This window comes from Equus przewalskii, chromosome 7 (genome assembly GCF_037783145.1).
Source record: "Equus przewalskii isolate Varuska chromosome 7, EquPr2, whole genome shotgun sequence".
In the NCBI taxonomy this organism is placed as follows: domain Eukaryota; kingdom Metazoa; phylum Chordata; class Mammalia; order Perissodactyla; family Equidae; genus Equus; species Equus przewalskii.
This window is the reverse complement of record NC_091837.1, coordinates 4715520-4742926: the sequence shown is the minus strand read 5'-3', so window position 1 is coordinate 4742926 and position 27407 is coordinate 4715520. Positions and strand designations below refer to the sequence as shown.

General features: G+C 46.4%; 2 protein-coding genes across 3 annotated transcripts in view; one reads left to right on the top strand and one right to left on the bottom strand.

The window, feature by feature from the left end:
* PI4KA (phosphatidylinositol 4-kinase alpha) overlaps window positions 1-27407 on the bottom strand; it is a 123963-nt gene that overhangs the window by 52136 nt on the left and 44420 nt on the right. Inside the window, exons 14-19 of the mRNA XM_070628338.1 lie at window positions 26808-26940; window positions 25670-25765; window positions 25108-25291; window positions 24351-24454; window positions 21703-21871; window positions 19064-19114 (exon numbers count right to left, since the gene is read on the bottom strand). Of these exons, the coding sequence (XP_070484439.1) occupies window positions 19064-19114; window positions 21703-21871; window positions 24351-24454; window positions 25108-25291; window positions 25670-25765; window positions 26808-26940 (737 nt within the window). The remainder of the gene's footprint in view (window positions 1-19063; window positions 19115-21702; window positions 21872-24350; window positions 24455-25107; window positions 25292-25669; window positions 25766-26807; window positions 26941-27407) is intronic.
* Window positions 667-13983, top strand: SERPIND1 (serpin family D member 1). Of its 2 annotated transcripts, XM_070628339.1 has the most exons (6): window positions 1256-1481; window positions 4357-4435; window positions 5368-6257; window positions 9715-9988; window positions 12372-12516; window positions 13210-13983. In XM_070628339.1, the coding sequence occupies exons 3-6, from the start codon at window positions 5378-5380 to the stop codon at window positions 13399-13401; spliced, it is 1491 nt and encodes a 496-aa protein (XP_070484440.1). In that variant the 5' UTR covers window positions 1256-1481; window positions 4357-4435; window positions 5368-5377; the 3' UTR covers window positions 13402-13983. The 2 variants fall into 2 exon arrangements, with proteins under 2 accessions (XP_008539065.1, XP_070484440.1); XM_008540843.2 differs by lacking the exon at window positions 4357-4435 and having other exon boundaries at window positions 667-1481.

The following is a 27407-nucleotide window of genomic DNA, read 5'->3' as shown; positions in this document are numbered from 1 at the left end:
TCAGAGCCACATCAACCACACGTTCTGTGGCCTGAACACAATGGACAGCCCTTCACACGCTAGTATTTCTCAAATGGAGCAATGCACAAATGCCCCCTACAGGCTCCTCCCACACCTGCAGACTCCCTTGAGAGTCCACTCTCGCTTTAGAAGGTGACAACACTACTAAACACTCTTAGTACTGAAATCAAGAAGGAGCACTCTGTAATAAGTTGGTCTTCTAGACAATCCGGAACATTCTTATAATAACTATTTTGGGGGCATGTGAGGAAGATTGTCACTGAGCTAACATCTGTGCCAATTCTCCTCAGTTTTGCACATGGGATGCTGCCACAGCATGGCTTGATGAGCAGTGTATAGGTCTGCTCCCAGAGTCCAAACCCACGAACCTTGGGCCGACAAAGCAGAGAGTGCATACTTAACTACTACCCCACCAGGCTGGCCCTTATAATAACTTTTTAGATTACAAAATTAAAAACACAAATTAAAAATAAAAATGACATAGCCCCACAGATCCTTGTGAATGTCTAAGTGGACCTGAGTTTGAGAAGCACTGCTTAGTAATACTTTTTATCTGTCCTACAAAGGACAGAACTGGGGCCAGCCCTGTGGCCACGTGGTTAAGTTTGCGTGCTCCACTTCGGTGGCTCAGGGTTTCGCTGGTTCGGATCCTGGGCGTGGACATGGCACCACTCGTCAGGCCACGCTGAGGCGGCGTCCCACATGCCACAAGTAGAAGGACCCACAACTAAAATATGCAACGATGTACTGGGGGGATTTGGGGAGAAAAAGCAGAAGGAAAAAAAAGAAGATTGGGAACAGTTGTTAACTCAGGTACCAATCTTAAAAAAAAAAAAAAAAAGACAGGACTGCTGGGCTGCAGACTCTGGCAGAGAACACAGCAACTCCTGACTGAGAAAATGTCTATGCCAGGGTCTCCTTATGCTATAAATCATTAATCTCATTCTCCTCCTCCACTTTTCACTGAGGAACAAGCTCACAGAACGACAGGGATACCTGCCTAGCAGCCGTGTTATCCCTGGAGGCCAGGGCAAGGTCAGATGCTGCGATCATCCTGGAGGGAGGATTCATAGTTGGATGGCAAACGAGTGGCCTCTACTTTCAGGGGAGCATTACAGCTACTACCCCCAGTGCAACCCAGCCCCAGAGCTCTGAAGGGCGTCTTGGTTACGTGGCTTCAGCGAGGGCTGCTCCCGTAAGCACGTCAACACAGTGACAGTCATGCACCCAAAATATCAGCTACACCAGAACCGGAGCTGAAGAGTCACAAGTCACTCAGCAGTGATCAAAGACACGGTTGAGGGGGTTTGTGCTGACAAAGCTAGTTGAGTTGTGTTTGATTTGGGACATATTTACTTTGGAAAACACACAACAACAGCTCAGCACCAAAGTTCACATTGAAATCCTGCTGGTGACCTTGGCTGATTTCATCTCTGCAACGCCACTTCTTGGAAGCAGAGGTGAGTTTGGTTCCTAACATTTCTGATTATAAATTTTTATTTGTGGTGGTTGGAGATAGGTAATTGGTTCATTTCACTATCAAACTACAAATTCAAAAGCTTTCTATACTATCTTAGAAAGGGAAAAATGGTTTTATTTTTTTAATCTGCCTACGATAAAATTCTGTCAGCTACATCAGTGGGACAATTGACAAAGCTGGAATAGGAACTAGAATAGGAAAGTATTGTACCTATGATATATTATTTGAATTGGATAACTGTACTGGGATGATGTATGAGAAAATCCTTGTTCTTACTCATTTTTGCCCAAAATATTAGAATTAAAAGAGAGACACAATATAAGTGATCTACTTTCAAATTGTTCAGAAAAAATATAAGGTATATGTGTGTGCCTGTGTGTATACACACTCTCATACATGCATACACACATATATATGCAGAGATATAGAGAATCATAAAGCAACTATTCCAAAATGTAAGAATCTGGTGAATCTGGGAAAACAGTATACAGGGGTTGTTCTTTATGTTATTCTTTCAACTTTTCTGTAAGTTGTTTCAAAATAAAAAATTTTAAAACTTCAGGCAGCTACTTTTCTCCCATTACATCTGCTCTGTCGGGGCCAGGAGGGGTAAGGGTGTCAAGGTGTTATGCTCTGATCTGTGATCAAAAAGTCCAACCCTGCTCCACATAATTAGCAAGAGAAAGTGCCATATGAAATTTCCAGAAAATCAAACTTTTGAATGATTTACCTTTAAAAAAATACTGCTTCTCTTCAAAGATAGTAATCTGGACTTAAACATAACCTAGTGATAGTTTTAAAATGTCATATAATTCTTGTTATACTAAATGGCAAAACAATAGGAAGATTTACCATTTAGATTCCTAATTTCAATCCACAGAAAATATGAGAGATATTTCCTCCTTCCTCTGATAGGGGAATAATGAAAACTATTTTGGCTTTTCATCATATAATGCAGGAACAAGGCATAAGAAGGTTCCAAATATACTATCTGAATATAGGGGGGAAAATAGGAATGTCTTTACCTCTGTCTCCCTATCTGGTCTCAGATTCCTTTTCCTGAACTCTTATTTACTCAAGTTGGTTTTGTTTTTTTTTTCTGAGGGAAATTCACCCTGAGCTGACATCTGTTGCCAATATTCCTGCCTTGTATGTGGGTTGCTACCACAGCATGACTGACGAATGGTGTAGTTCCATGCCTGCGATCTGAACCTGGGCTGCTGAAGCAGGCGTGCCAAACTTAACCACTACACCATGGAGGCAGTCCCAAGTTAGCTTTTTTTTTTAACCTTATTTTTATCTGAGGATACTTTTACCTGCAGCCTAGCAAAGAGACCTCCTCCCAAGTTGCTTACATTCTTCTTTTCTAACTTTTGAAAGTTTATCCATCAGCACCCATGCCCAATTCTATTTGGAAACTGGGCCCACACATTAGAAATTGTTAGAATAGAAATTAGAATAGAATTAGAGTAGAAATTCTATCTGTAGCCACACACATTAGAAATTGTTCCAGGTGTGCAGGCTACATGTGTGGCACTGCAGCCTCTGCTCAGTGTTAGGTGTAGGGGTGAGAAAAGACAACAGATATTTTCAATGTCAGAAACTATGTGACTTTCCCTTTCCAAAATGTGCAATTCAAAAATTTCTTGCTGGTGATTAGAACAGCATTTGAGCTGATTACTTTAATAGTACTGTAGGGGAAGACCCAAGGGGAGAGACTGGGGGCAGAGAACCCACTCCTGGCATTCCCGGGTAAACAGCAGAGTGCTTGACATGGGGGGATGGAGGGTTCAACCAACTTGGTTCCAATCTAGCCACTGCTACTTACTGCAAGGTAAGGTTCACTATCCTGATATGTAAAATGCTGAGAGGAGGAAGTTAAGTTACATAGACAAAGTTCCTTGCACGGTGCCTGGCACCCAGCAGACACTCCATCACGGTTATCATCAATATCAACAAAACTGAGAGCATTTTAAGCAGGGTATCTGTACAGTCAGCCCCACCTTTAGGCCTAACAAGTCCAAATATTTACTTAACAGGAACCAGTAATTCTTATCTGGCCTAGACTGGAAGCAGATATTCTTGTCTCAAATATCCATCTAGCAGGAGATGGTCATACACACACAAACTTAACAAGACACACATTTCTTTCTGGGGTGATCAGCAGTGATGTCAGGATCACGTACGATTGCACAGCATTATAAAAACCTACTGTCGTTGTCCTGGTGAAACACAGAAGCATCAAATAATAGCTCATCTACCCAGGATGCAATTAATAACCAAGAAGTAAGCAAGAGAAAGACAAAGACATTTGGCAGCCAAAACTGATTTGAGTCACGTCAAATCCTTCCTTGGAACAAGGCAGGAGATGGGTAGATCAAGACAGGCTTACCACAGGGTACTGTAGGGGAGGAAGACATTTCCTCTACCCGCTCTGGGTTATTCTGGCCGGAGAACGAATTAAATTCACATGAGACAGAATAACAGGAGAAAATTAAACAAAGCTTTATAACACGTATACACGGGAGAGGCTCAGGCAAGCTGAGCAACTCATCAAAATGGCTGAAGCCACCACCTTAAATATCATCCTCAGCTAAAGACAAAAGAGGATGTTAGGGATAGGGGTAGTCAGTTACGGGAGGTTACCAGAAAAGCACAGTAAACAAGGGTAAGGTTGTTATGCAGATTTAAGTCCTTGCTTTCTGCATTGATTAAGGGTTTCTAGAGATAAGGTTATTCCCCCTTCTTCCTGGTACAGAGAGGGAGACACATTTACAGATGGAGATTTTCTTTACAAATGTAAATGTCTTTAACAAAGTAAATTCTACTTTTCAGAGTTTCTTTTCTATTTGCAGTTTTTTAAAAGTAACCAGCCCAAAATACTCCTCATACCAAAGAGACATATCTTGGGGTGGCCAATTCCAGTCCCCCACAGTACGTATCTTGTTTACTTAAATAAAGGGAATGCCACTCAAGCGTTTAGTAAGAGTTTTCTGACATTACCCTCACACAGACCTTATACAACCAGTGAGACTATTTCTAACCCCATGCTAGAAGCAGTTAAGTAGAAAGTTCCTTCTGACAGCGGTGGATACAGGAGATACAAAGAAGAAACAAGTACACCCTCAGGCAAGCCATAGAACCTTATGGCCTCTGGGGCTGCTGGGGAAAGACAGGCCACCAGCCACATTCACTAGGCCCCCCGAGGAAGTCTCTGCCTTATAGACAATTTCCAAACCTTATGCAAATTAACCCCAAGTAACAACGCACAAATTTCACATATCTGTAGGATATTTGTTTTCAGAAAGCCTGGCCCACACACAGTTTTCAACATCTCCACTCAAGCCTCACCTCTTGGTGAAGCTTCCCAGACTCTCCCAGCACCCACGCTCCTACCACAGGAGGCAGAGCAGCACCCCAGCTCCATGCCCCAACCTGCTTTGCTAACGTCCTTATGAGATCCCAGCTTTACTGCACATCTGTTACCCAAAAGAATGGCGAACCTCTTGCTGGGGAGACCTTTGTGCCTCCAGTGCCTAATATGTTGTTTGGAGATAGGAGACAAAGTTTAGTGAATGAATGAAAAAGAAACTCCCCCAGGGAACCTGAACCCCCAGAATTCTAGACAGTTACAGTTTTGCAAACCTTTAAAGAAGGGATTCTCATCTAGGGCCCCACACAAAATGCTGGGTTTCTGTTTATCTTCACCAGCTTCTCTGAAAGTCTCTAATCCTAAAACGGTTAAGGACGTGTGCTCCCAGGGCATCTTCCTGGGTCAAAGCTGGGAGGAACTTGCCCTTGGAGCACTGCGGGGGCGGGTCTGCCAGGCTGCCTCTCACGGTGTCTGTTTTCCCTCCCCACTTTAGCTCTGCCAAAATGAAACGCCCCTTCCATTCCCTCATCATTTCTCTCATCCTAACATCTGTTTGTGGGAACGATGGGCTGGTGGATCAGCTTGAGAAAAGAAGGGAAGATTCTAAGCCTGTGGATCCCCAATGGAGGCAGTTAAACAGCAAAAACCTGAGTATGCCCCTTCTCCCTGCTGACTTCCACAAGGAAAACACGGTCACCAACGAATGGATCACAGAGGGGGAGGAGGACGAGGATTATCTGGATCTAGAGAAGATATTCAGTGAAGATGATGACTATATCGACATCATTGATGCGGTTTCACCGACAGATGCAGAAGCCAGTGCTGGGAACATCCTCCAGCTCTTCCAAGGCAAGAGCCGGATCCAGCGTCTTAACATCCTCAATGCAAAGTTTGCTTTTAACCTTTACCGAGCACTGAAGGAGCAGGCCAAGCCTTTCGACAACATCTTGATAGCCCCCGTGGGCATTTCTACTGCCATGGGAATGATTTCCTTGGGCCTGCAGGGGGAGACTCATGAACAAGTACACTCTATTTTGCATTTTAAAGACTTTGTTAATGCTAGCAGCAAGTATGAGATCACGACCATTCACAATCTGTTCCGTAAGCTGACTCATCGCCTCTTCAGGAGGAATTTTGGGTACACACTGCGGTCAGTCAATGACCTTTACGTACAGAAGCAATTTCCAATCCTGGATGACTTCAAAACTAAAGTAAGAGAGTACTACTTTGCCGAGGCCCAGGCAGCTGACTTCTCAGACCCTGCCTTCATACTGAAAACCAACAACCACATTCTGAAGCTCACCAAGGGCCTCATAAAAGACGCTCTAGAGAATATAGACCCAGCTACGCAGATGATGATTCTAAACTGCATCTACTTTAAAGGTAAGAAACAGCTTTATGTTTCTGAAAGTAAACTAGTGACAGATTCCTTTAGTACACAGTGGACTGCACACCAAGAGCTGTATTCTAGCTCTGATTTATCCAGGAAACCAAGACATGAGGTGAGCTCACGCAGACAGGGAGGATCACACTGAGGTGACAATAGGAGCGGACACCTACTGAGTCCTAACTCGGTGCTTTACACTTGCTGAATCTTCACCACAACCTTGGGAGGCAGTTCCTGTTATTAGTGTCCCCATTCTACAGATGGAGCCACCAAGGTACAGAGAGTAAACTGATGCTCCAGGAGGCACAGCTAGTAAAGGGCAGAGCCCAGCTTGCCCCAAGCACGCCAACTCTAATGCTTTGTTAATTGCAAGAAATAATGCAAAAACCTTTTTAGCATTTGGCCAGCCTGGATTTGAGGTTTTTTTCATTTCCTTCCCCCAATTACCAGTAAGCAGGAATATGGGTGAAAGGCTAAAGGCATCTGAAAACTGTTCAGCTGAGTAACTGACATTAACACCCCCAGCTCCTTTTCGGGATGCTTCTGCACTAATGGGGAGGAGGGGGTGTGGAATAAACTATTATTTCTGGAGCAACTGTTCTGGGTCAGGCACCAAGGCACTTTTTAAGCATGATACCCTCCCCCTCACTATACACACACAGAACCCCTGGAGTCCTAGGCATAAATGGGCATAGATTTGTAAAATCCAGACCTCTTCTTTAAAATGCCCTCACTGAACTGGAAGAAACCTCTACTTCACTCTTTGAGCCTGAAGAGCTGGAGGGCAGACACAAGGATGGGTCTGCATCACAGCTAGTCGCGGTGACACAAACCACTCTCCTCTCTGCCACCAAGAATTAGCAGGCCCCAGCGTGGGTTAGTCCCTGAGGTCCAGGAGGCCCTGCTTTCTGACTAGTTAGCTCCAGTACAGTTTAGAGAAGCCTAGGGAGGCGAAGGACAGAGGCCCTCCTGGCTGCTGCTGTGAGGCAGTGGGACCAGTGCCCCTCCAACCTGCCAGTACACTGCTCTGTGCCTAAGCCGAGGCCTCTCAGCAGCTGTGCCAGGCAGGCACTCTGCCAGATGAGCAAAGGAGGGCTGAAGAAGCCAAGACCTCAGGGCCTGGTGGCTGAGTTGGACCCCTGAGCTTCCCCCTCAAACACCAGGCACAACACTGGCCTTGTGGTGGGTAGAACCAAAGGCTGAGGCTCTAACAAGCCTATGACAGACATACAGACACACAAGCGATATATACAATGAACACACACATATCCTTTTTATTACTGGCCATCAGTACAAGTTTTGGAAGTGAGCAGATGCAGTCTAAGTCCTGGCTTCACCACTCATTTGTGCAGCCTCAGGCAAGTCATCCACTGTCTCTGTGACTCAGTTTCCTCATCTTTATCATGGAGATGATAACACCTACTCTGGCAGAGCCAGGGGCAGCACCTCAAGAAACAGTGATGCTACGCTCCGCCCAGTAGATGGCACTTGGTGTGAGCTCAATGAACTTGGATTAGTAAAACTGTGGATTCCAATATTATATGATATATTAAGTATGTACAATACTGCTAGTAACATTTATTTTACTTCTGTGAGCAATTAAGCTATGTTTAGGAATGACTTCAGAACAGGCCAATGGAAGTCAGCTGGGCAGCACCGAAGCCCTCCATCCTACCAGTCTGCGGGGCACCCCCAGACACCGAGGGCCTCTGCATTAGGCTGGCCAGGTGTTCAGGAGCAGGGACAGAAACACAGCAGCAAGCCATCCCCGCCAGCAATGGGCTGGAGAAACAAAGAGGACAGTCAGTTTAAAATCTCCTGAACTTTGTAACCAATGTCACACCAAAGTATAGAAGTGGCAAATATATAGGTTTCTTTTTCACATCATAGTGGAAGTGTCACTTAATTTAGTGCTGGGAATCAGAGGGATGAAATGCTAGTAGCATCCAGTCTTTTGGGGATGCTTATCAAAGTCTAGAAGAATTATTTCAATCTCTAGCTCCCAACTCTCTGTTACTAATTTGACTTTAATTTCAAATGTTACAACCACTCTGTAGAGCACAAGAAAACAGAGGTTGGGCCTCAGGAGGAAGTCAGAAGGAAAGAACCCCAGAGGACGTGTGATAGCTCCAGCAGAACTGGGAAGAGCAGTGATTCCCAACCAGGGGGCAATTGTGCTCCCAGGGCAAATGTCAGGAGACGTTTGTGGTTGTCACAACCTGGGGAAGCACTCCTGGCATCTATGGAGTAGAGGCCAGGGATGCTGCTTAACACCTTACAATGCACAGGACAGCCCCCATCACAGAGAACTGCCCAAATGTCAACAGTGCTGAGGCTGAGAAGCCCTGGGTAGAGGCTGGCTCAAGGAGAAGGAAATCGAGTTCCCATCACAGGCAGGCAGTGGCCGTCTGGTGTTTAAACCTCCCAAGGAACCTCCTGCTTATCTCATCCCAACTAACCTACCTACCAGCTGGAAACTGAACAAGTCAACTTCACTTTTTTGTGCCTCTGTGTGTTCATCTGTAAAATGGGGATAATAATATCAAGCACCCCCCTCATTTGGCTGCTAGAAGATGAGCTATATAGGAAAGGTGCTTAGAAGAATGCCTGGCACACTGCCAGTTCTCTACTCTCAGTCATCCATCATTACTAGTTACTAGCATCTTATGCTAAAACAGACATGTACTTATTCCTCCATACACAGCACGGCCCTCACATCTAAAGTGAATATCTTTTCTTTTCTTTTTTTATTCTTCTCCCTGAAGCCCCCCAGTATATAGTTGTAGATTCTAGTTGTGCATAGCACAGCAATCTCTGGTTGTGCTATGTGGGACGCCGCCTCATCGTGGCCTGATGAGCGGCACCATGTCTGCGCCCAGGATCCTAACCAGCAAAACCCTGGGCCGCTGAAGCGGAGTGCGCGAACTTAACCACTTGGTCACGGGGCCAGCCCCATAAAGTGAATATCCTGACAGCAGCATTCCATAACCAATGGTCCTGCTAGTCACTACAGAATCACAGAGCGTAAGGAGGAAAGCCATCAACACAGCTGACATGAGCTCAAAGATACTCATTTTACAGATGAACAAGCAGAGCCCCAGGCAAGTTAGGTGTCAAACAACTAGCGTCAGAATCTAATCCAGAATTCATTCCAGTCTATTTAACCTCTCTACCATTATCACCCTTCCTACAAGTATGAAAACATTCTGATCTTCTTAGAATTCTCGAAAACAGTGATTCTCAAAGTGTGGTCCCCAGAGTAGAGGCATCAGCATCAACTGGGACTTTGTTAGAAATGCAGATTCTTGGCCAAAATCAGACCTATAGAACCAGAGACTCTGGGGGTGGGCCCTGCAGTCTGTTTGAACAAGCCCTTCAGGGGTTTCTGATGCACACTCATGTGTGTACTGAAAGAACATTTTAGTAAAAGCCTTGTTCCTATTGACTTTACAGGATCCTGGGTAAATAAATTCCCAGTGGAAATGACCCACAACCACAACTTCCGGCTGAACGAGAGAGAGGTAGTCAAGACTTCCATGATGCAGACCAAGGGGAACTTCCTGGCGGCAAACGACCAGGAGCTAGACTGCGATGTCCTGCAGCTGGAGTATGTGGGGGGCATCAGCATGCTAATTGTGGTCCCACACAAGCTGTCTGGGATGAAGACCCTAGAGACACAGCTGACGCCCCAGGTGGTGGAGAGATGGCAAAAAAGCATGACAAACAGGTACTTTGAGTTGGGTGTTTGTTCTTTTGATCTTGGGGAGGCTGAAGGAACCCAGGAATACTGGAACTTTGGTCATTTTAAGACAAAGGGAGAAGAATGCATAAATACCCAAGAACTGCCATACTGGGCCATTCTGTTAATTCAGCCCAAATTTCTTGCTCAGTGAGAGGCAATCAGAGAGCATTCGTGAGAAAGATATCTGCTCTCCACAATGACAGTTTCAGAAGTTATGGACAGATGACTTAGAGCCAGTTTGGAAATAATCCCAGCTGTGCCACGTGCTTGCTCTATGACTTTGTCATCCATAAAAGTGGCATGATTCTACAACTTCCCAGGGTCGCTGTGGGACATAAACAGAAAAGTGATGTCGAGCATCCCTCACAGAGCCTGGAAGCTGGGAGGTGTTCAACAAAGATGAGCGCTCCACTTCCCCTAGCCAAGAAACCCCAATGTCCTCTTAAGCCATTAAGGACATATCATTCATGATTTTCCCCCACTGTTATTTATTACTCCATAGTCAAAACTACAGGTTTTAAATATTTACTCGGATTATTATTGGATCATGGCAGAAAGAATGGAGAAGTCACATTTTTGTTTTATTGGATAATGGCTAGGCTCATATTAAGAGAATCTGGTTTGGGTGTCCTTTAAGGACAAGAATACAAACAAATGCAACAAACTGAGAAGCAGGCTCTTTAAGGAAAGTATATGCCCAGGCGTCCAATTAGTCATAAAGCCCTGTCAATTTTTCCTTAAAAATGGCCCTTCTGCACCTACCTCCTTCTTAACCTCACTGCCCATGACCTTCGACCCTGAGCCAGGGGAGGCCTAACCAGCCTGCTGGTTCCATTCCTCAGTCTACCCCAGAACTGGCCACCAGAACGCCTTTCCCAAGACACCATCTCCACCACCCTCTTCTCATAAACTCTCAGGATACAGCCCAGCTTCTTGGCCTGGCCCAAAGACACAGCCCCCATCTGGCCTGCTCTGCTCCTGTTCCTCCTCTCCTCTCCCTTCCCCTACCCTCCTTTCCGGCACCACCCTGCACTTCAGCCAGACCACAGACTCACACTCCCTCTATCAGGCCTCAGCTCAGAGCTCCCTCCAGGCCTCTGCTCATGCAGTGAGCCCACCTTATCTCTCAAGCTGTGGGCAGGCTTCTAGGCCACAGGAATATCCCCTCCTCCACAGCCCCTTGGATGGCTCCAGTAGTTGGATCTGTTCTGGTCATTCAGACATTAATGTACCATCTTTGCATTTTCGCTGCTTCAAAAGGAAAGCAAGCTCTTGAGAAGGGGGACCATGTCTGACATCTCTTTATCCCCGTGAGGGCTGGACTTGGCCCCACAGGCACTACTGTTCAGTTAAGGACTGAATGAGTTGAGGCAAGAAGAACATTTAACACTGTCTGGTAGGTGAGGGGTTCTTTTTTTAAGTACACTGACCAGATATTTTACTTCCTAATTACTAAGAAAGGCCTGAAGTCAGGGACCTAAACAAGAAAATTATTTTAGATACCTTCTCAAATCATAAGCCAGTAATAGTTCTGCTGCTGACCTAGAAGACAGGACATGAACCACTTGGCATTGAGGAAATGACCGCATAACAGTAACTACGCTTCAATTTTAAGTAACTAGAATTACAATGAGATGGTCTTTACAAAATCCTCAACTGACAGTACAGTAGTCTCCCCTTACCCCTGCTGGCTCTCTGCGGTTTCAGTTACCTGTGGTCAACTGCAGTCTGAAAATATTAAACGGAAAATCCCAGAAATAAACAATTCATAAGTTTCAAATTGCAAATAGTCCTAAGCAGCATGATGAAATCTCGCACCATCCCGCTCCGTCCCACCTGGGACGTGAATCATCCCTTTGTCCAGGGGATCCACACAGTATCAACATTCCCCACCCGTTAGTCACTTAGTACCATCTCAGCTATTGGATTGACTGTTGCAGTACTGCAGTGCTTGTGTTCACGTAACCCTTATTTTACTTAATAATGGCCCCAAAAATACAAGAGTAGAGATGCTGGCAATTTGGATACACCAAAGAGAAGTTATTGTTGTTAATCTCTTACTGTGCCTAATTTATAAATTAAACTTTATCATAGGTATGTATGTATAGGAGAAAACATAGTATATACAGGGTTCAGTACTAAAAACAGTTTCAGGCATCCACTCAGGGTCTTGGAATGTATCCTCTGTAGATAGGGGGAACTACTACGCCGGGATACGAATTCTAACAAGTGCCGTGTCAATTTTGTGATAAACACACCCCAGGGGGAACAGGGAAGAGGCGCATGTTGTGGACATTTGAAGGAAAAATATGATTCTTTTGTAACTTGTGAGTCAATAAAACTGGGCCCCCTTTTCTTCTCTGACCAGAACACGAGAGGTGCTCCTGCCTAAATTCAAGCTGGAGAAGAACTACAACCTGGTGGAGGCCCTGAAGTCAATGGGGGTCACAGCGCTGTTTGACAAAAACAGCAACATGGCGGGAATCTCAGGCCAAAGGATCATCATTGACCTGGTAACCTCTCCCCTGGATTGCCCTCTGCACCCTCCCCAAGGTCTGCCCCCATCAGAGCCTTCCTCCCATCCAACCTGACTTCACAGGTTGAGGGGTGCTGGGTGTGCTCTCCTCACCTCTGCCAGATGCTGAGTGGACAGGGCGGTCTCAGGGATCAGCCTGGGGGTGGGCCCTGTTCCTGCTGGCACTAGAGAGTCCACTCTGTGAAAGAGCTACTCCCAGCTAAATCGTGAAAGACCCATTAAATACACGCAGAGACACTGCACTACCTGCACGTTGAACTTAACACATCAACGATAGGCTCTCCACAAAAAAGAGAACACTAGTTCAAATAATGTGCAGATCCAGGCACGTCCATCTCCTGCAGTGTGCCCCAGTGTGTGAGAAGGAGATGAGGCCTGGAGCCGCTGTGTTGGCTTGCAGACTCCCCCCTACCATTGACCACTGCCAAGAATGACTGTGATGCTAGAGTTTGAAGATAAGTATTGTTTATACAACGTGGCCTCTAAGCACAATTTCCGTCCCTGACAGGTGATCAGAGAGTTTCAAGGGTTATTCTGACCAGCTGTGGTTTGTGCCCTCTGTGTGGTCTTTCGGCCCTTGCCCTGAATGAGATGAGACTCCACTATATCCTCTATTCCTCTGTATGCCAACTGACGTAATCTGACAACTTTCCTTTCCATTCTGAAACAGTTCAAGCACCAAGGTACTATCACAGTGAACGAGGAGGGCACTCAAGCTGCTGCCGTGACCACAGTGGGGTTCATGCCGCTGTCCACCCAAGTCCGTTTCACTGTCGACCGCCCCTTCCTGTTCCTCATTTATGAGCAGCGCACCAGCTGCCTGCTCTTCATGGGGAGAGTTGCCAACCCCACCAAGTCTTAAAGGTAGAGGTCAAGGCATTTCAAGTGTTTTGGGGGCACTATAATTCTGTTTCCATTCTAACAATGAGAATGGAGATGTTCTGAGAAGCTTTCTGGAATCAATTCTGCATAGTGAACAATGCTGTCAGTTCATAGAAGTTAATGTACCTGTAATGTACAGGTGCAAGTCACCTGTTACCTAGAAGCTGTCAGCAACATAGAGACTGGCTTACCTCCTGCCTCCTCAGAGTAAACCCACGGGCGCCTCCCTGGGCACCTCCTTCCCCTGCAGTACCCATCCTTGCATACCTGCCTCTATTACTCAAAGCCTTTCTCAACCATGGCTTCTCATCTGAACAAAGAACACAGAAATGAGCTGCACAACTAATTTCCATCTCTCCCAAGGATGGTGCACAGAGGAGTGACCTCATGACATTCAAGGGGTGCCCTGGGCATTAGGGCTTAGTTCTCTCAAGGCCCAACCTTCTCAACTAATGCTAAATCTGTACTCCTGCTGTCACCTCACTGCTGCCCAGAGAACAGTGTGTACACATGGCCATACCTTCCACCCTAGAGATAAATAAATATCACCACTTTTACTGTGTATCTTTTATAATTCTACTTTTTTAAGCTCGAATAACTAAGAAAGGACAAATTCAAAATAGCTGACAAGCCTAGGAATGACAGAGGTTGACAAAAAGTAACTTGTCTTCTCCACAGTGACTCATGTGCCATAAGCAGGGCATCTTCTCAGGATCATGACGTGGTGAGTGTTGCTAGGTCCTGGGGGCAGGGCGGCATGGAAGTCCCTGAAATGCCAGTCTTTACGTGGGGCATACACTTTGGCTTTCACCCCTGGGCCTGGGGAGACCCTCAGACGTGCTCCTGTAGTGGGTGTGGTTGGAGAGAGCAGGCGACATCTGAAGGCTATGTGTCCAGCTCCTTTACTGCCTGGGTAAGATAAGAGGAATCTGAAGAGGCTGCTCAGAATGCAAGAGTGCCAGCACCACTGCAGTGCCGGGGATGACAGGCCGTGCTGGGAGAGCATCATAAGCACTGTGGGTGCGGGCTGTCTGACTGTGACCCCCACAGCTCTGCAGGAGAGGCTTTCTCTTCCTCTCTCTGCAGAAGAGGAAGACTAGGGTTGGCAGAGCACCACAACATGCCCAAGGTGCCACAGTAGTGAGTGGGGGGGCCACTGTTCAAGTGCAGGTTGGCCTGACTCCAGGGTCATACATGGAGTCTTGTCAGAGGGCTTCTGACCCAGTGAGACCAATACCAGTCACGGAGGCAGCAAAAAGGGAGCACTGAGTGCTCCCCAACATAGGGGGCACTGTGATGGGTGTGCCCCGGGGTTATCTCACACCAACTCGAGGAGGTTTGCCCTGTTATCACCTCCTTTTTGCAGCTGAGGAAACTAAAGCTCCCAGAGGGGATGTGATCTTCCCCAGACCTGAATTCAAATCTAGGCTCTGCTTTTCGCTGCTAACCGTCTCTACCTGCTCCCTTCCCAACTTCCTGCTCTGGAGCCCTTGCCTCCAGAAGCTACTGACCAGTACAGGGTTGAGGCCAAGTCTTACCCTGTCAGACTCTCTTGTCCTCGTGGTGAACCCTGAGGTTGCTGATGACCCACTCCATCAGTTCCTTCTCCAATTTGCTTCAACACTGTTCTTTTCTGGTGCTTGTCCTGTATTTCTGTATTGTTCTGTATGTCCTTATTGTTGGTTCCTCTTGCTCCTCCCATTCCTAAATGTAGCTATCTCAAAAAACTCTGCCTTCATTCCTTTGTCATGCCTGTCCCCTATCCAAAATGCATCAGTCTCGCTTCCAATGTGACCTGCTCCACCTCTGCTGGAGCCAGCCCAGGCTCCTCCATGAGCCCACAAAGGCCAAAGCGCTCCAGTCTGCATGCTTTTCATTCACTCATATCCACACAGAATGCCCTTGGATGCCCTCTTTCAGAATCTAGCTGACCTGTGTTTCACGGCAGTACAGTATTAATTCAGAGCTCACACCCTAAGCCAGGCTGCCTGGGTTTGAATCCAGGCTCTGAAATTTAGTAGCTATGGGACTTTGAGGCTAGTTCTGTGCCTCGGTTTCCCCATCTGTAAAATGGGCATAATAACATGCCTACCCTGCAGAGTTGTTGTGAGGCTTGAGTTTATGCCTGGAAGGGGTCAAGATCAGTGCTTGGTGCTTACCAAGAGCTAGGTAAGGACTTCTTGTTACTGTCTTCATCTGAGACAGTGTTCTAGTCCAGGGGTTTCTAACTGGGGGCCCTGCCTGGATTTCCTCCACTTCACTTCCTGAGGTTAAATGCAAACCCTTGTGAATAGATGCATTTCTATGGAGGGAGAGGGCACAGATTGCAAAGGCGTCTATGACCTAAAAAATATTAGTCCATAAACCTCATTTTACAGGCACTGAGAGAAGAAGTAATCCATCCAAGGCCACAAAAGCTATCAGTGGTGCAGGTAAACTAGCTCTAAGTGAACACACAAATGTTTTGCAAGGAGAAGGCACAGCTTATCAAATCACAGCTTTCTGACAGTGGAGCAACTTAGGTCTCTAAGCATTAGACACCTTTCAAAATGTTTAATTAACTGGTCAGCTAGACACCAAGAGAAGCAATTTAATCAGTGATATGTCTGAAGAAATACTATATTCATAGAGCTGCAGGGCAAAGATCACCAAACCTAAGCATGAAGGAGCCTCAGAGATCACATGACCCAGCCTCTGAGCGACTCCCTCCAGACTCCCAAGGTCATGATACGTGAACAGCTGCTTTAGGAAAGAAACCCAAGCTTCCTGCCCTGAACCCGCTGACATTTCTTTTTTTTTTCTTTTTTTTTAACAACTGCTGCCAATCTTTTTTTTTTTTCCCCTGCTTTATTTCCCCAAACCCCCCAGTACACAGTTGTATATCTTAGTTGCAGGTCCTTCTAGTTGTGGGATATGGGACGCCGCCTCAAAGTGGCCTGATGAGCGGTGCCATGTCCGCGCTCAGGATCCCAACCCTGGGCCGCCGCAGCGGAGCACGCGAACTCAACCACTCGGCCACGGAGCCGGCCCCCCTACTGACATTTCTACTCAACAAAATTTTCTGAGACACTCTGTCATCAAAAGATCCACACAGGGAAGGGCCCCGTTGTCCAGTGGTTAAATTTGCTCGCTCCACTTCGGTAGCCCGGGGTTTTGCCGGTTCAGATCCTGGGCGCAGACCGCTCATCAGGTCATGCTGAGACGACATCCCACACAGCACAACCAGAGGCACTCACAACTATGTACTGGGGGACTTTGGAGAGAAGAAGAAGGGAAAAAAAGAAGATTGGCAATAGATATTAGCGCAGGTGCCAATCTTTAAAAAAAAGAAAAGAAAAGAAAGAAGGAAAAAGAAAAAAGTACAAAACATTAAAAAAAAAGACACAACTTTAGAAATCAGTTTCTCCTAGAAGGTCCAAGGGGTAAACCAGAAAGCAAATGCAAGAACCCGTGATCTCTGTGCTCTCTGTTGAGCAACAGAACCAAATATTTGTTTTCCCCCCATAATATAACCATTAACTTTTGTTAAAACTACAATACTTATTCCATTCATGTAAAAGGTCACTACAGCGAAGGAAACGTATTTATTTATTTATTTTTAAAGATTTTAGTTTTCCTTTATCTCCCAAAGCCCCCTGGTACATAGTTGTGTAGTTTTAGTTGTGGGTCCTTCTAGTTGTGGCATATGGGATGCTGCCTCAGCATGGCCTGATGAGCGATGCCATGTCCACACCCAGGATTCGAACCAGCGAAACCCTGGGCCGCCGAAGCAGAGCACATGAACTTAACCACTCAGCCACGGAGCCGGCCCCCCCAGCACTCACTAATTTGAGTGTCATCCCAAGTATGCTCCCTGTTTGCCAAAACCTGCTCTCCTATGAGCCAGCCACCCAGCCCTTCTCCCCTCCAACAAGCTGACATAGTGCCACAGAGCTTATACCCCTCACCTTTCCCTCCAGGCCAAAGAAAGGTTCCAGTGCAATAGCAGTTCTAAAACACAACTGTACACTAGTTGTACATCAAATATAAAGTGAAAAAATCTGTTTTAAAAAATTAACCAATGGTGGGGCTGGCCCCGTGGCCGAGTGGTTGGGTTCGCGCACTCTGCTGCAGGCGGCCCAGTGTTTCGTTGGTTCGAGTCCTGGGCGTGGACATGGCACTGCTCATAGGACCACGCTGGGGCAGCGTCCCACATGCCACAACTAGAAGGACCCACAACGAAATATACAACTATGTACCAGGGGTCTTTGGGGAGAAAAAGGAGAAAAATCAAATCTTAAAAAAAAAATAAATAAATAACCAACGGGGGTGTTGACGAAAAACACCATGGCAGAGAAAGTCCAAGCAATCCTCAAATCCTCACAGGGCTGTGGGAGAACACTTGACTGCAGGTACCATGGTGGAAAGGTTCCCAGGAGAATGTGAAACGCCACAAGGTAAGCGGCTATGGTCATTGCACTGCAGGCCCTACCCCCTTGTCCCCTTAAGCATACTCAGGAAGAGGAGACTGTCCTGACACAGATGTGGCAGGGGAACAAGGGACTCTGCTCCCCCTCCTGAATCAGCCACTGACTCGGGGGAGGGATAGGAGAGAAAAGGACAGGCAGAAGGAAGGTGAACTGGAAGCAGAATGCTCCACAAAAGGCAGTATGTGACGTCTGACTATTAAAGGTAAAGAATAATAAACCAGTTACTCTTTTTCATCCATCTTGGCCAGCTAAAATTGGACCCCCTAAAAGTCTCCAGCTTCAGAATGATGAACACTCAGACTGCAGTAGGTGCAGAAACCACTTTGCTGAGATCAGGAGAGGTGCCTCTCCATTTGGCTGCCCAGCCTCTACAACCCTGGGTCACCCCAGCAGCTCAGAGGTCAACCCCTCTGGTGTTCCATACAAAGGGACACACATCTAAGTGCTCAAGACTCGAACTACTAAGGGTGGGGTGCAAAGAAACTAAAAGGCAGAAACAACGGCTTAACTAGAAGGTGTGCTAGGTGGAAGCTGCCAATGAAAACAATACTAGAACACTGGGCCCTGGCTTAGGACGGGCAGCTGAGAACGACTGAGAAAGGGAAAAACAACTACTACAAAGGTCGTTTGGGAAGACTCAGTGAACGCAGGTTGAGACAGGACAGAATGGAAATGAGTTCTCTACCACGGCATGCTGTGACGGAGAACAGGGCCCACGACGTACCCCAGATGACACTGACGGCTACAGCTGCAAGACCCGAGCACCAACCAGAGGCCCCAGGAAGCATCTCACAGGCAGGAGCCGGGGAAGGCATGGAAGTGTGTTGGCCCAACAACAGTCAGAGGCAGAGCAGGGCATGAGAGACAAGATGAGCCTGGAGTCAGACCTCATACCTGGGAGCCACACAAGAGGGAACTGAAGCGGGTCCCCTGGTCAACTGAGGTTCGGGCAGGGCACGGAGAAAGGGAGTGAGGCATTGTGGCCACAGCAGGCACACACTTACAGGACAGGCATGGAAGAGCTGGTGGTGGCTGAAACACAGCCACATCCACAGAATCACTGTGGCCTCAAAACAGCATTTTTCTAAGAAATTTGCTGTGTATCACCAGGCAACACTCAAAACATGAGCACAGCATCTGGAGTCTGAAACCACTTTATTAATGAATACTCACCACAGCTATTACAGGAATGAGTACGCCCAAGTTCCCCGCACTGCTAGAAGCCTAAAAAAGAATAGAATTGAGTCACTGACGAGCATGTATTTCTTTTATTTCAAAAAGACACAAGACAGTGTCATGTAAAGCTGGAATTCCCTAATCTAAATGAAATGATGAGACAGATATACAGAAAGAGATGTATAAAGATGCTTCATCCAGCATGATTTTAGTAGCAAAACAGGGAAACAACTTAAATGTCAAACAGCAGAACGATCATATAAACCATGTCATCTCTGCACAATTAAAAACCATGCAGCTGTTAAAAAGACAACTTGCTGAAAAATATTTAGTTACCTTGGAAAGTGCCCACAGCAAACGTTAAATGGAAAGAAATCTGAATTTAAGAGTATGCTATGATACAATCTCAACTATGTAAAATAAATATATTTGCACAAAAAATCTAGAAGGAAGTTTATCAAAATGTTAATGATTTTATCTGAGTAGAGGGATTATGGGTGCTTTTTACTTTATTATTTATAGGTTTCTGTATCTTTTCTATAATAAATATATATTCTTTCCAAGTCTGAGAAAATTTGGGGGTTACTTAAAAATAACTAAATAAAAAGTAGGTTCCCTGGCTAGACACATAAATGTGGCTAAACTATGGTACACACTGACTAGCCATCATTCTGGAAGCACACACCTAAGCACATTAGACTTATTTTCCCTATTTACAAAAACGGTAGCAGCTGAGGGCACTGAGGATCCACTGTGTGCCAGGCACTGTTCCAAGTGCTTCACACACATCAACTTTATCTTCAGGGGAGAAAATACGGTTTCAGTAGCCTGCCAAGGTCCCACAGCTGCTCAATGGTGGGGACAGAATCTCAAGCCCTGCCTGCTCCACTCTGGAAACTAACGGCCTTGCGGCTGCATGAATGATTAAAAACAATCCACATTTCTTAATTTTAATCACAGCTCCTCTTCTTCAACAGGGCAGCACGTTGGCCAGCCCCCTCCCACTGCTCCTCTAAGCCCCCCTTATTCCACGAGGCCCCATTTCATGGGGAAAGTGCAGTGATTGCTCCATAAACACTTGCCTACTCACTGCACAATCGGTAAACAGGAACTATTTTGCAAAGAACGGAATTCACAGCTTGGTACCTGGTGGGTAGAAACAGGGGAGCCCTGCATTGCCCAGGGCACAGCCCCCATCCCAGCCTGTGAATGAAGCATTAAATCCCGAGTCTTGAGACTGCAGACACACAGCGAGAATAGGTAGAGGGGAGCAGCCCATGGGTCCCAGGGGCCATCCTTCCGGGCACTAAGGTACAATTCCCAGGGGAGAGAAGGAGAAGGGCTCCTGAAAAACCCCTCAGACAGGTTACAGCCTCTGCTTTCTCGGGTGCTGAGCGCCTCCCTGCATCATCAGAACAGCCCTCTCACCCCGATGCCAAAGGCCCCACTGGACACGACGGATGCCCTTGTCTCTTGAGCATGGGGACGGGCCTAGCTGTGCACCATCCCAGGAGACTTTAGAAATTAGTCGCCCAGATCACTGTTGGGGGACCGAGCAGAACAAGGCTAAAGTAGAGCAAAGGGTCTTGGGATCCCATTCTGTACCAGTTACTCCCTCTTAGCCAAGATTTACACACGAAGGGCTCCTTCTCATTCAGTTTCCAATTAGCTGTCACCTCCCCAGAGAGGCCTTCATGACCAGCTCAGTCTTAAGGGCCCCTCACCACACTGGCCTGTTTCGTTTTCACCAGGTCCTCCCACTAAACTGCTCAGGAGCAGGCACTTTGTCTGTCTGTTCACTTCTGGAACCCCAGCTCTTACAGCAAGGGTTGGGATCCAACCTACCATTTCTTCTTGGAAATAAAGTTTATGGGAGTACAGACACCTCTGTTTGTTTTTATATTGGCTACAGCTGCTTTTATGCTACCACGGCAGAGCTGAGTAGTTTCAACAGAGACTGTATGGCCTGCAAAACCTAAAGCATGTACGCTCTGGCTCTTTACAGAAAAAGTGGGCTGACCCCTGACGTAGGCACACAGTAGATGAACAGTAACTGTCTGGGGAAGGCAAAGGAAGGGAAGGAAGCAGGAAGGAAAGATAAAGGAGGACGAAGGTAGAACCTCAACAGAGGGACTGGTGCCCATAGGAGGAGGGGAGATGGTGGGGTGAGAGGTTTAACCTGCCTCAACCTCGCTAGTCTGTCTCTTTGGGGATTTGAGACCTGACATTTTGTCTGTCCCTGTGGACCTATCTCCCTTGGACGGCCTGGGATTAGGTCAGATCTGGCCCTTTTCAGGTTGTCACTGTGTTCTGATGACAGCCTCCACCCCCTGGCTACACGATGGATAAGAGAAGGGAGAGAGGTCAGAGGGAGCCCACATTAGGCTGCTGTTGCCTTATTATCCTGGGCTGGGGGAGGTGGCTACCACAAGCCAGATGTGGTCTGACCAGGAAGCCACCTTCTCCCCCAATCCCTGCCAGCACTCTTGAGAAGGAACCTCGCCCCCTTTGTTCTTACACTTTACCAGACGCATTTAAATCATTTAACAAAGAAAGCACCATATTTCAATCAGGATGGTGGCTGGAGACTCAGCCCCGGCCAGCAGGAGAGGCCGCTGGGCTGTCTTCCTCCCTACCTTCAGGGCGGGCCCCTTCTCACTGGCCCTCTCGCTGGCGCGCTTTCCCTCCAGCCCCAGCTGCACAAACAGCTCCAACAGGTTCATGAGCAGCTCGTCCACAAGGTGCTCGTCCTGGATGTTGGCCGCGATGTTGGCCAGGGCGTTGATCACTGCCAGGGAGCAGTGCCTGTGAGGGAGAGAAATGAAAGCTGCCACAATGCAGTGGCTGGCATTGCAGGGGTGAGGCAGGTTGCTTCTGCCCGGCCTTGGTCTGCCAAACCATGACCCCTCGGAAGCTCTGAACAAAAGAGCCCTCCAGAGGTGAACACGCCGTCTTTGTGAACAACAGCCCCTAAAGGAAAGTCAGCTGCTGCCAAAATGACTGTGACCTCTCTCCTGAAATGAATTAAGGGCTTCTGGGAAACTCTTTAGGTTCCAGGAATCTGCATGTTGGGGATTTGTGAACGTCTCAGGACACTTCCCTCTGAGTGTCAAGGGCATACTACATAGGTAAAAATGGAAGTACTCTCTCCCAGTCATTTCCTGGCTGGACCATGCTTTTCCCCTCTAATTACGGATAGTCTTAATTCATTGTTACAACCACTCTTGGAGGATAATCAGCTTCTTCCTCCACCCTAGGGCTGATGTTAGTATTAGCTCGCATCAGACACTCAGGAAGCGCTCAGTGGTCCTGGGACAACCTGCCTCGGGATTGTGCCAGCCCCACATAAACCCCAGATACAAAGCTGACACTGCCTCCTCAGCCAGAAAGTGAGAACTAACAAGGCTGGTCCGGCTTCTGTGGGTACTGGTGTCACCCAGATCCTGCTGCTTCCGTACTGTGTGACCCCAGGTGAGTAGCTCAAGTCTTTGAGCCTCAGTTTCTTCCTGAGTAAAACAAAGACAATAATTCCCTCCTTAAAGGGTGTAGGAGAAATCAAATACTCTAAATGAAGCACTGAGCATACTGTCTGGGCCCCAGAAAGCACAGAATAAACGGCAGCTGTGACAAAAAGCACCCCCTTCACAGAAAGGTGAATTCCTGGGAGGTAAGGGCAAAAGAATGGCAGTGAACACTTCCAGTGGTGAGGAAGAGGACAAGTCACTTTTGGTGGCAATATCAGAAAAGGCTTTACGGAAGAAGAGGACATTGGAGTGAGGAGTTGAAGAACTACAAGCAAAGAGAACTGTAAGTACTGCACACAGCAGGGGCCAAGAGCGGCAAGGCAGATGCGAGGGTCAGAGGGAAAATGGCAGGAGTCACTTTCGGAGCAGGAACCAGAAAGACATGCTTTATGAGTTTCACTGCAGAGACCAGGACCGATGGGACAAAGGGGGAGGTGAGCTGGCTGCCTCCCCAACCCAGTCCTCAGGCTCTTCTAGTAGCCTGGGCTCCCAGTGGTGGCAGTGAGAAGGCCAAGAAATAACACAATGCCAAGAGCTTGAATTTACAGAGAGCTTTCACATATATAACCTCATTTACCCAGCAACTGGAGACAGGCGTTCATTTGACAAATGAGGAAAGTGAGGCACAGAGAGGGTGAGTGTTTTCTGAGGTCACACAGCCACACTTCTGCCCACTAAAGTGACTCAGAGAGAATCTCAGAGTGAGGCCTGGATGTAATGGTCAGGAGGGGAGAACAGAAATACCAAAAAGGGGTGGGCCCAGTGGCGCAGCGGTTAAGTTTGCATGTTCCGCTTCGGCAGCCCAGGGTTCGCCGGTTTGGATCCCGGGTGCGGACATGGCATAGCTTGGCAAGCCATGCTGTGGTAGGCGTCCCACATATAAAGTGGAGGAAGATGCGCCCGGATGTTAGCTCAGGGCCAGCCTTCCTCAGTGAAAAGAGGAGGATTGGCAGCAGTTAGCTCAGGGCTAATCTTCCTCAAAAAAAATAAAAAGAAAGAAATACCAACAAAGTGGCAACATCTCTTCCTCCCTGCCCCAGCCCTCTGAGATCCTCCTGACCTCATTTCCCCTTTCCCTCTCTTCCCTTGATCTGACAAGCTCTTGAGAGACCCTCCAAACATGGAAAAACATGTCCCTGCCCTCAAAGCACCAGTAAGGGCAAAGAATAGACAAGGAAGCATATTTCAGTTTGCCAGGGAAAAGTGGCCACACTCGACACAAATATCAACATTCGAGAATATAAAACCCCCATCTCCTTTGACCCTCTAATCCCACCTCTCTAAATCGATTCTGATGAGAGCATCAGAGATGCTCACAGATATGTAGCTATTAGGTTGTTCAATGCAGCGCTTGCCAGTAGAAAAACTGGAAAATATCTAATGTCCGTGCAAGGGACCAGTTAGGTAAATCACGGTGCTGCTCCACGATGGGACACTACGAAGCCATTAAAGGGACATGCAGAGAAGTATTTATGGCATGACTCGTGTGTTGCTACATAAAAAAGCAGGTCACCCAGGTGGGCACTTTGAGCCTGTCTGGAGTTGGGGAGGGTCTGGGGTAATGAGCACTGGGATGCTCAGCTCCAGGTGGCAGGCATATGGGCTTTTCATTTCCCGCCTTGTGTGTGCATTGATTTGCAGCATATAGTGCTTTTGTAAAAAGAAAAGTTTATTTAAAAGACTAGTCCCCAAATCTCACATTTGCAAAGAGAGTTAAATACTGTCATGATCCACAGTGACAATGAGGTCTGAAGAATTACCTATAGCCATGGTCCTTGTAATCTTTAGTTGCCGAGTACACGACAGAGCTGGCCTTCACGCTGATCTGCTGGAAGAGGTTCCACACTTCCTGATAAATGTATTGCTAGAAGAAAGTGAGGGACACCATTAACATGCCACACCTCCTCCATGAAAGCCCCTCTTTGGAATACAGACAAGACCCCTCTATCGTCATTCAGAGGGAAAGCTCCTGGAATCACAGACCACAGGATCTGAAAGACCTTCAAGGGCATCCTTTCCTAAAGCTTTAAGCAAACCTCAAATTAAAAGTGAAAAGGGAGGCCAGCCCAGTGGTGTAGTGGTTAAATTCGCGTGTTCTGCTCTGGTAGCCCAGGGTTTTCAGGTTCAGATCCCAGGCGCAGACCTAGCACTGCTTGTCAAGCCATGCTGCGGCAGCATCCCATATACAAAACAGAGGAAGACAGGCACAGATGTTAGTTCAGGGCAATCTTCCTCACAAAAAAAAGTGAAAAGGGAAATAGCTTTGATTTAAATCCTATTATATGTTATTAACATCAGCAAGAAATTAGTCTAAACTTTTTTCCCCAGCACTCACAGAACAATTACACTATTCTTTTTTATTTGAAAAACATCTCACTTTTCAGTGTTAAGACAGTTACAAGCATTTAACTCATTAGCATGGTAAATATAATCTGTACTTGTACATTCCAGTTAGACAAAGGCGTTTAATGAGGCTTGCAAGGGATGAGTGGGTTTCATGGCGGGGGCCTTCCTTACATTTCCAGTGATAACCAGGCAGCCCAGCTGGTCGATGATGAGCACATCGAGGGGGGAGGGGGGCTGGCAGAATTTCTGTTGTAGGATCTGCAGAATTGGTTCCATGACCTTCGGGGTGTCCCTCAGGGCCACTGCAATGTGTCCCAAGGCTCGGATGGTGTGGTCGGGAATCAAGTGAGCATCCCTATGGGCAGCAAGAACAAAAGCACACTGAGAACAGTCCTCTGGCATGGAGCAGTGAAATAAAAGCCAGAAGCTAGGACCTGGACCTCAATGTTGTCACAGTCTTTCAGATGAACCATTCATCTGAAAGTAACTGCCTGGGATCCTTCATCACCAGCAGAGACACAAAGTCCCCAGCACTAAGTGGGAAGACAGAGATCTTCCTCTACTCCCAAACAGTGGTCCAGGATAGACGTTCTAAGGTAGCTTTCACCTTAAGCCGTGGGACAAACCCAATGCACAACACCACACTGTGCAAGAAAGAAGCATAGACATGCACAAGGCCAGGTGCCCTCCATGAGCTGCAGAGAAGTGACTACCCCTCAGGGATGGGACGTACTTGTCACTCTCCTGGGAGATGTAGAGCCGGTTGGAGAGGCTGGCCAGGAAGGCCTCCACGATCACTGCATCCACTGTCAAGCCAGCTTTTAGGCATCTGAACAGCAAGGAAACCCACATGGCATTAGGCATCAAAACAACCAGATGAGCGTTCTACATTTTCTTGTTCTGGTTTTTTTTTTTTCCTTTCTTGGGTTTAGAGAGTTTAAAGAACTGCTCTGAACATTTTTTCCCCAGAAATGTGAATGAAAGTCATTACATACAATGAATTCAAAGAATTACTGAAGATTTTGCCCACTCGATAAATATCTTAGTTGAAAACAATAACTTCATTATTTTGGCCAAAACAGTTTCCTTCAGAATGTCATATTCACCCTAATTCCAATTTAAAATTTCCTGTACTATTCCTTAACAAAAGCCACAGTAACTGATTCAAAAGACAGATGGTCCCAAGATGGGTGAGGGAACATCAGAATTATATACAGAGAAATGTTTATGCTCTAGAGAAAAGGGGAAATTTAAAAAGCCCCTAAAGAACATCAAATCTTATCAGGTGTCTCTTGCTCTCTGCATCTATTTGGCTCCTGGGCCACAGAGTCAGAGAATAGCATGAGTCTGACAGAGAGGGGCCACATTACTGTCTCGACTTAGCTTCTGAGAGCGAGGAGCCAGAATTCAGAGAGAGAGAGAGACATTTCACATAAATCAGAATGTATTTGGATCCCAAATTTGGAGAGTAGGAGGCACAGAGCAGGAGCCTGGGCAGCAAGGGACACTTGATCATATAAAACCCCTCATTTATATTAAAAATTACACAGAAAAATAAGATAAAGAAAACAGGACAACATGTTGTTACTCTGCATGATGGGCCAATGGATAATTCTTTTCTTTCTACTTCTCTATACATTACAAATTTTCTCTATTTTTTATTATGCTTACGATCAGGAAAAGAAAGGCAGAATGCTCTATTTTGAAAAAAAACATAAAAAATCCTCTTTTTAGATCAAGTATAGGTTTAGAATAATCAGAAACAAGCTTTAAAAAATCAGAAACGTTTCTTATTTTGTAAGAATTTATTTTCTCTGAAACACCACTTCCTTCCTTCTCATGTCACATGCCCCTCTGGCCTGGCCTCCCACCTGCAGATGTTGTCGATGGCAATGTCCCGGAGCTGCTCGTACATGGAGGGCTGGCTCTTCTTTCCCGACATGACATTTAGGGTTGGCTCGGAATGCTCATTGGTTACACTGATTTTTATATCATTGCCAGCAACTGAATGTAAAAATGCAAATATGTATCTGGTTAAGGCTATCTCTTTCCATCCCCTTCTTTCTAATCCTAAACCAAAATAATATGCTAATCATTTTTAGCTTATAAAAACAACCACTCTAAAAAGATTTGACCAAACATTTCAAATAGAAGTATCTGAGAACAGAAAGGGTGAAACAAACATGTTTAAATCAAAGGGAAGAACATTTAGGTCACAAAGTGATAAATATGTAAAATAGCAATTCCTTAAAAAATGGTTCAAAAAAAGAATCTTTTCGGACACCATAACCCCTCAGACGAGGGAAACAATAGAAAGAATAAACAAATGGGACTTCATCAGACTAAAGAGCTTCTTCAAGGCAAGGGAAAACAGGATTGAAACAAAAAAACAGCCCACTAATTGGGAAAAAATATTTACAAGTTATTTATCCGACAAAGGGTTAATCTCCGTAATATATAAAGAAGTCACA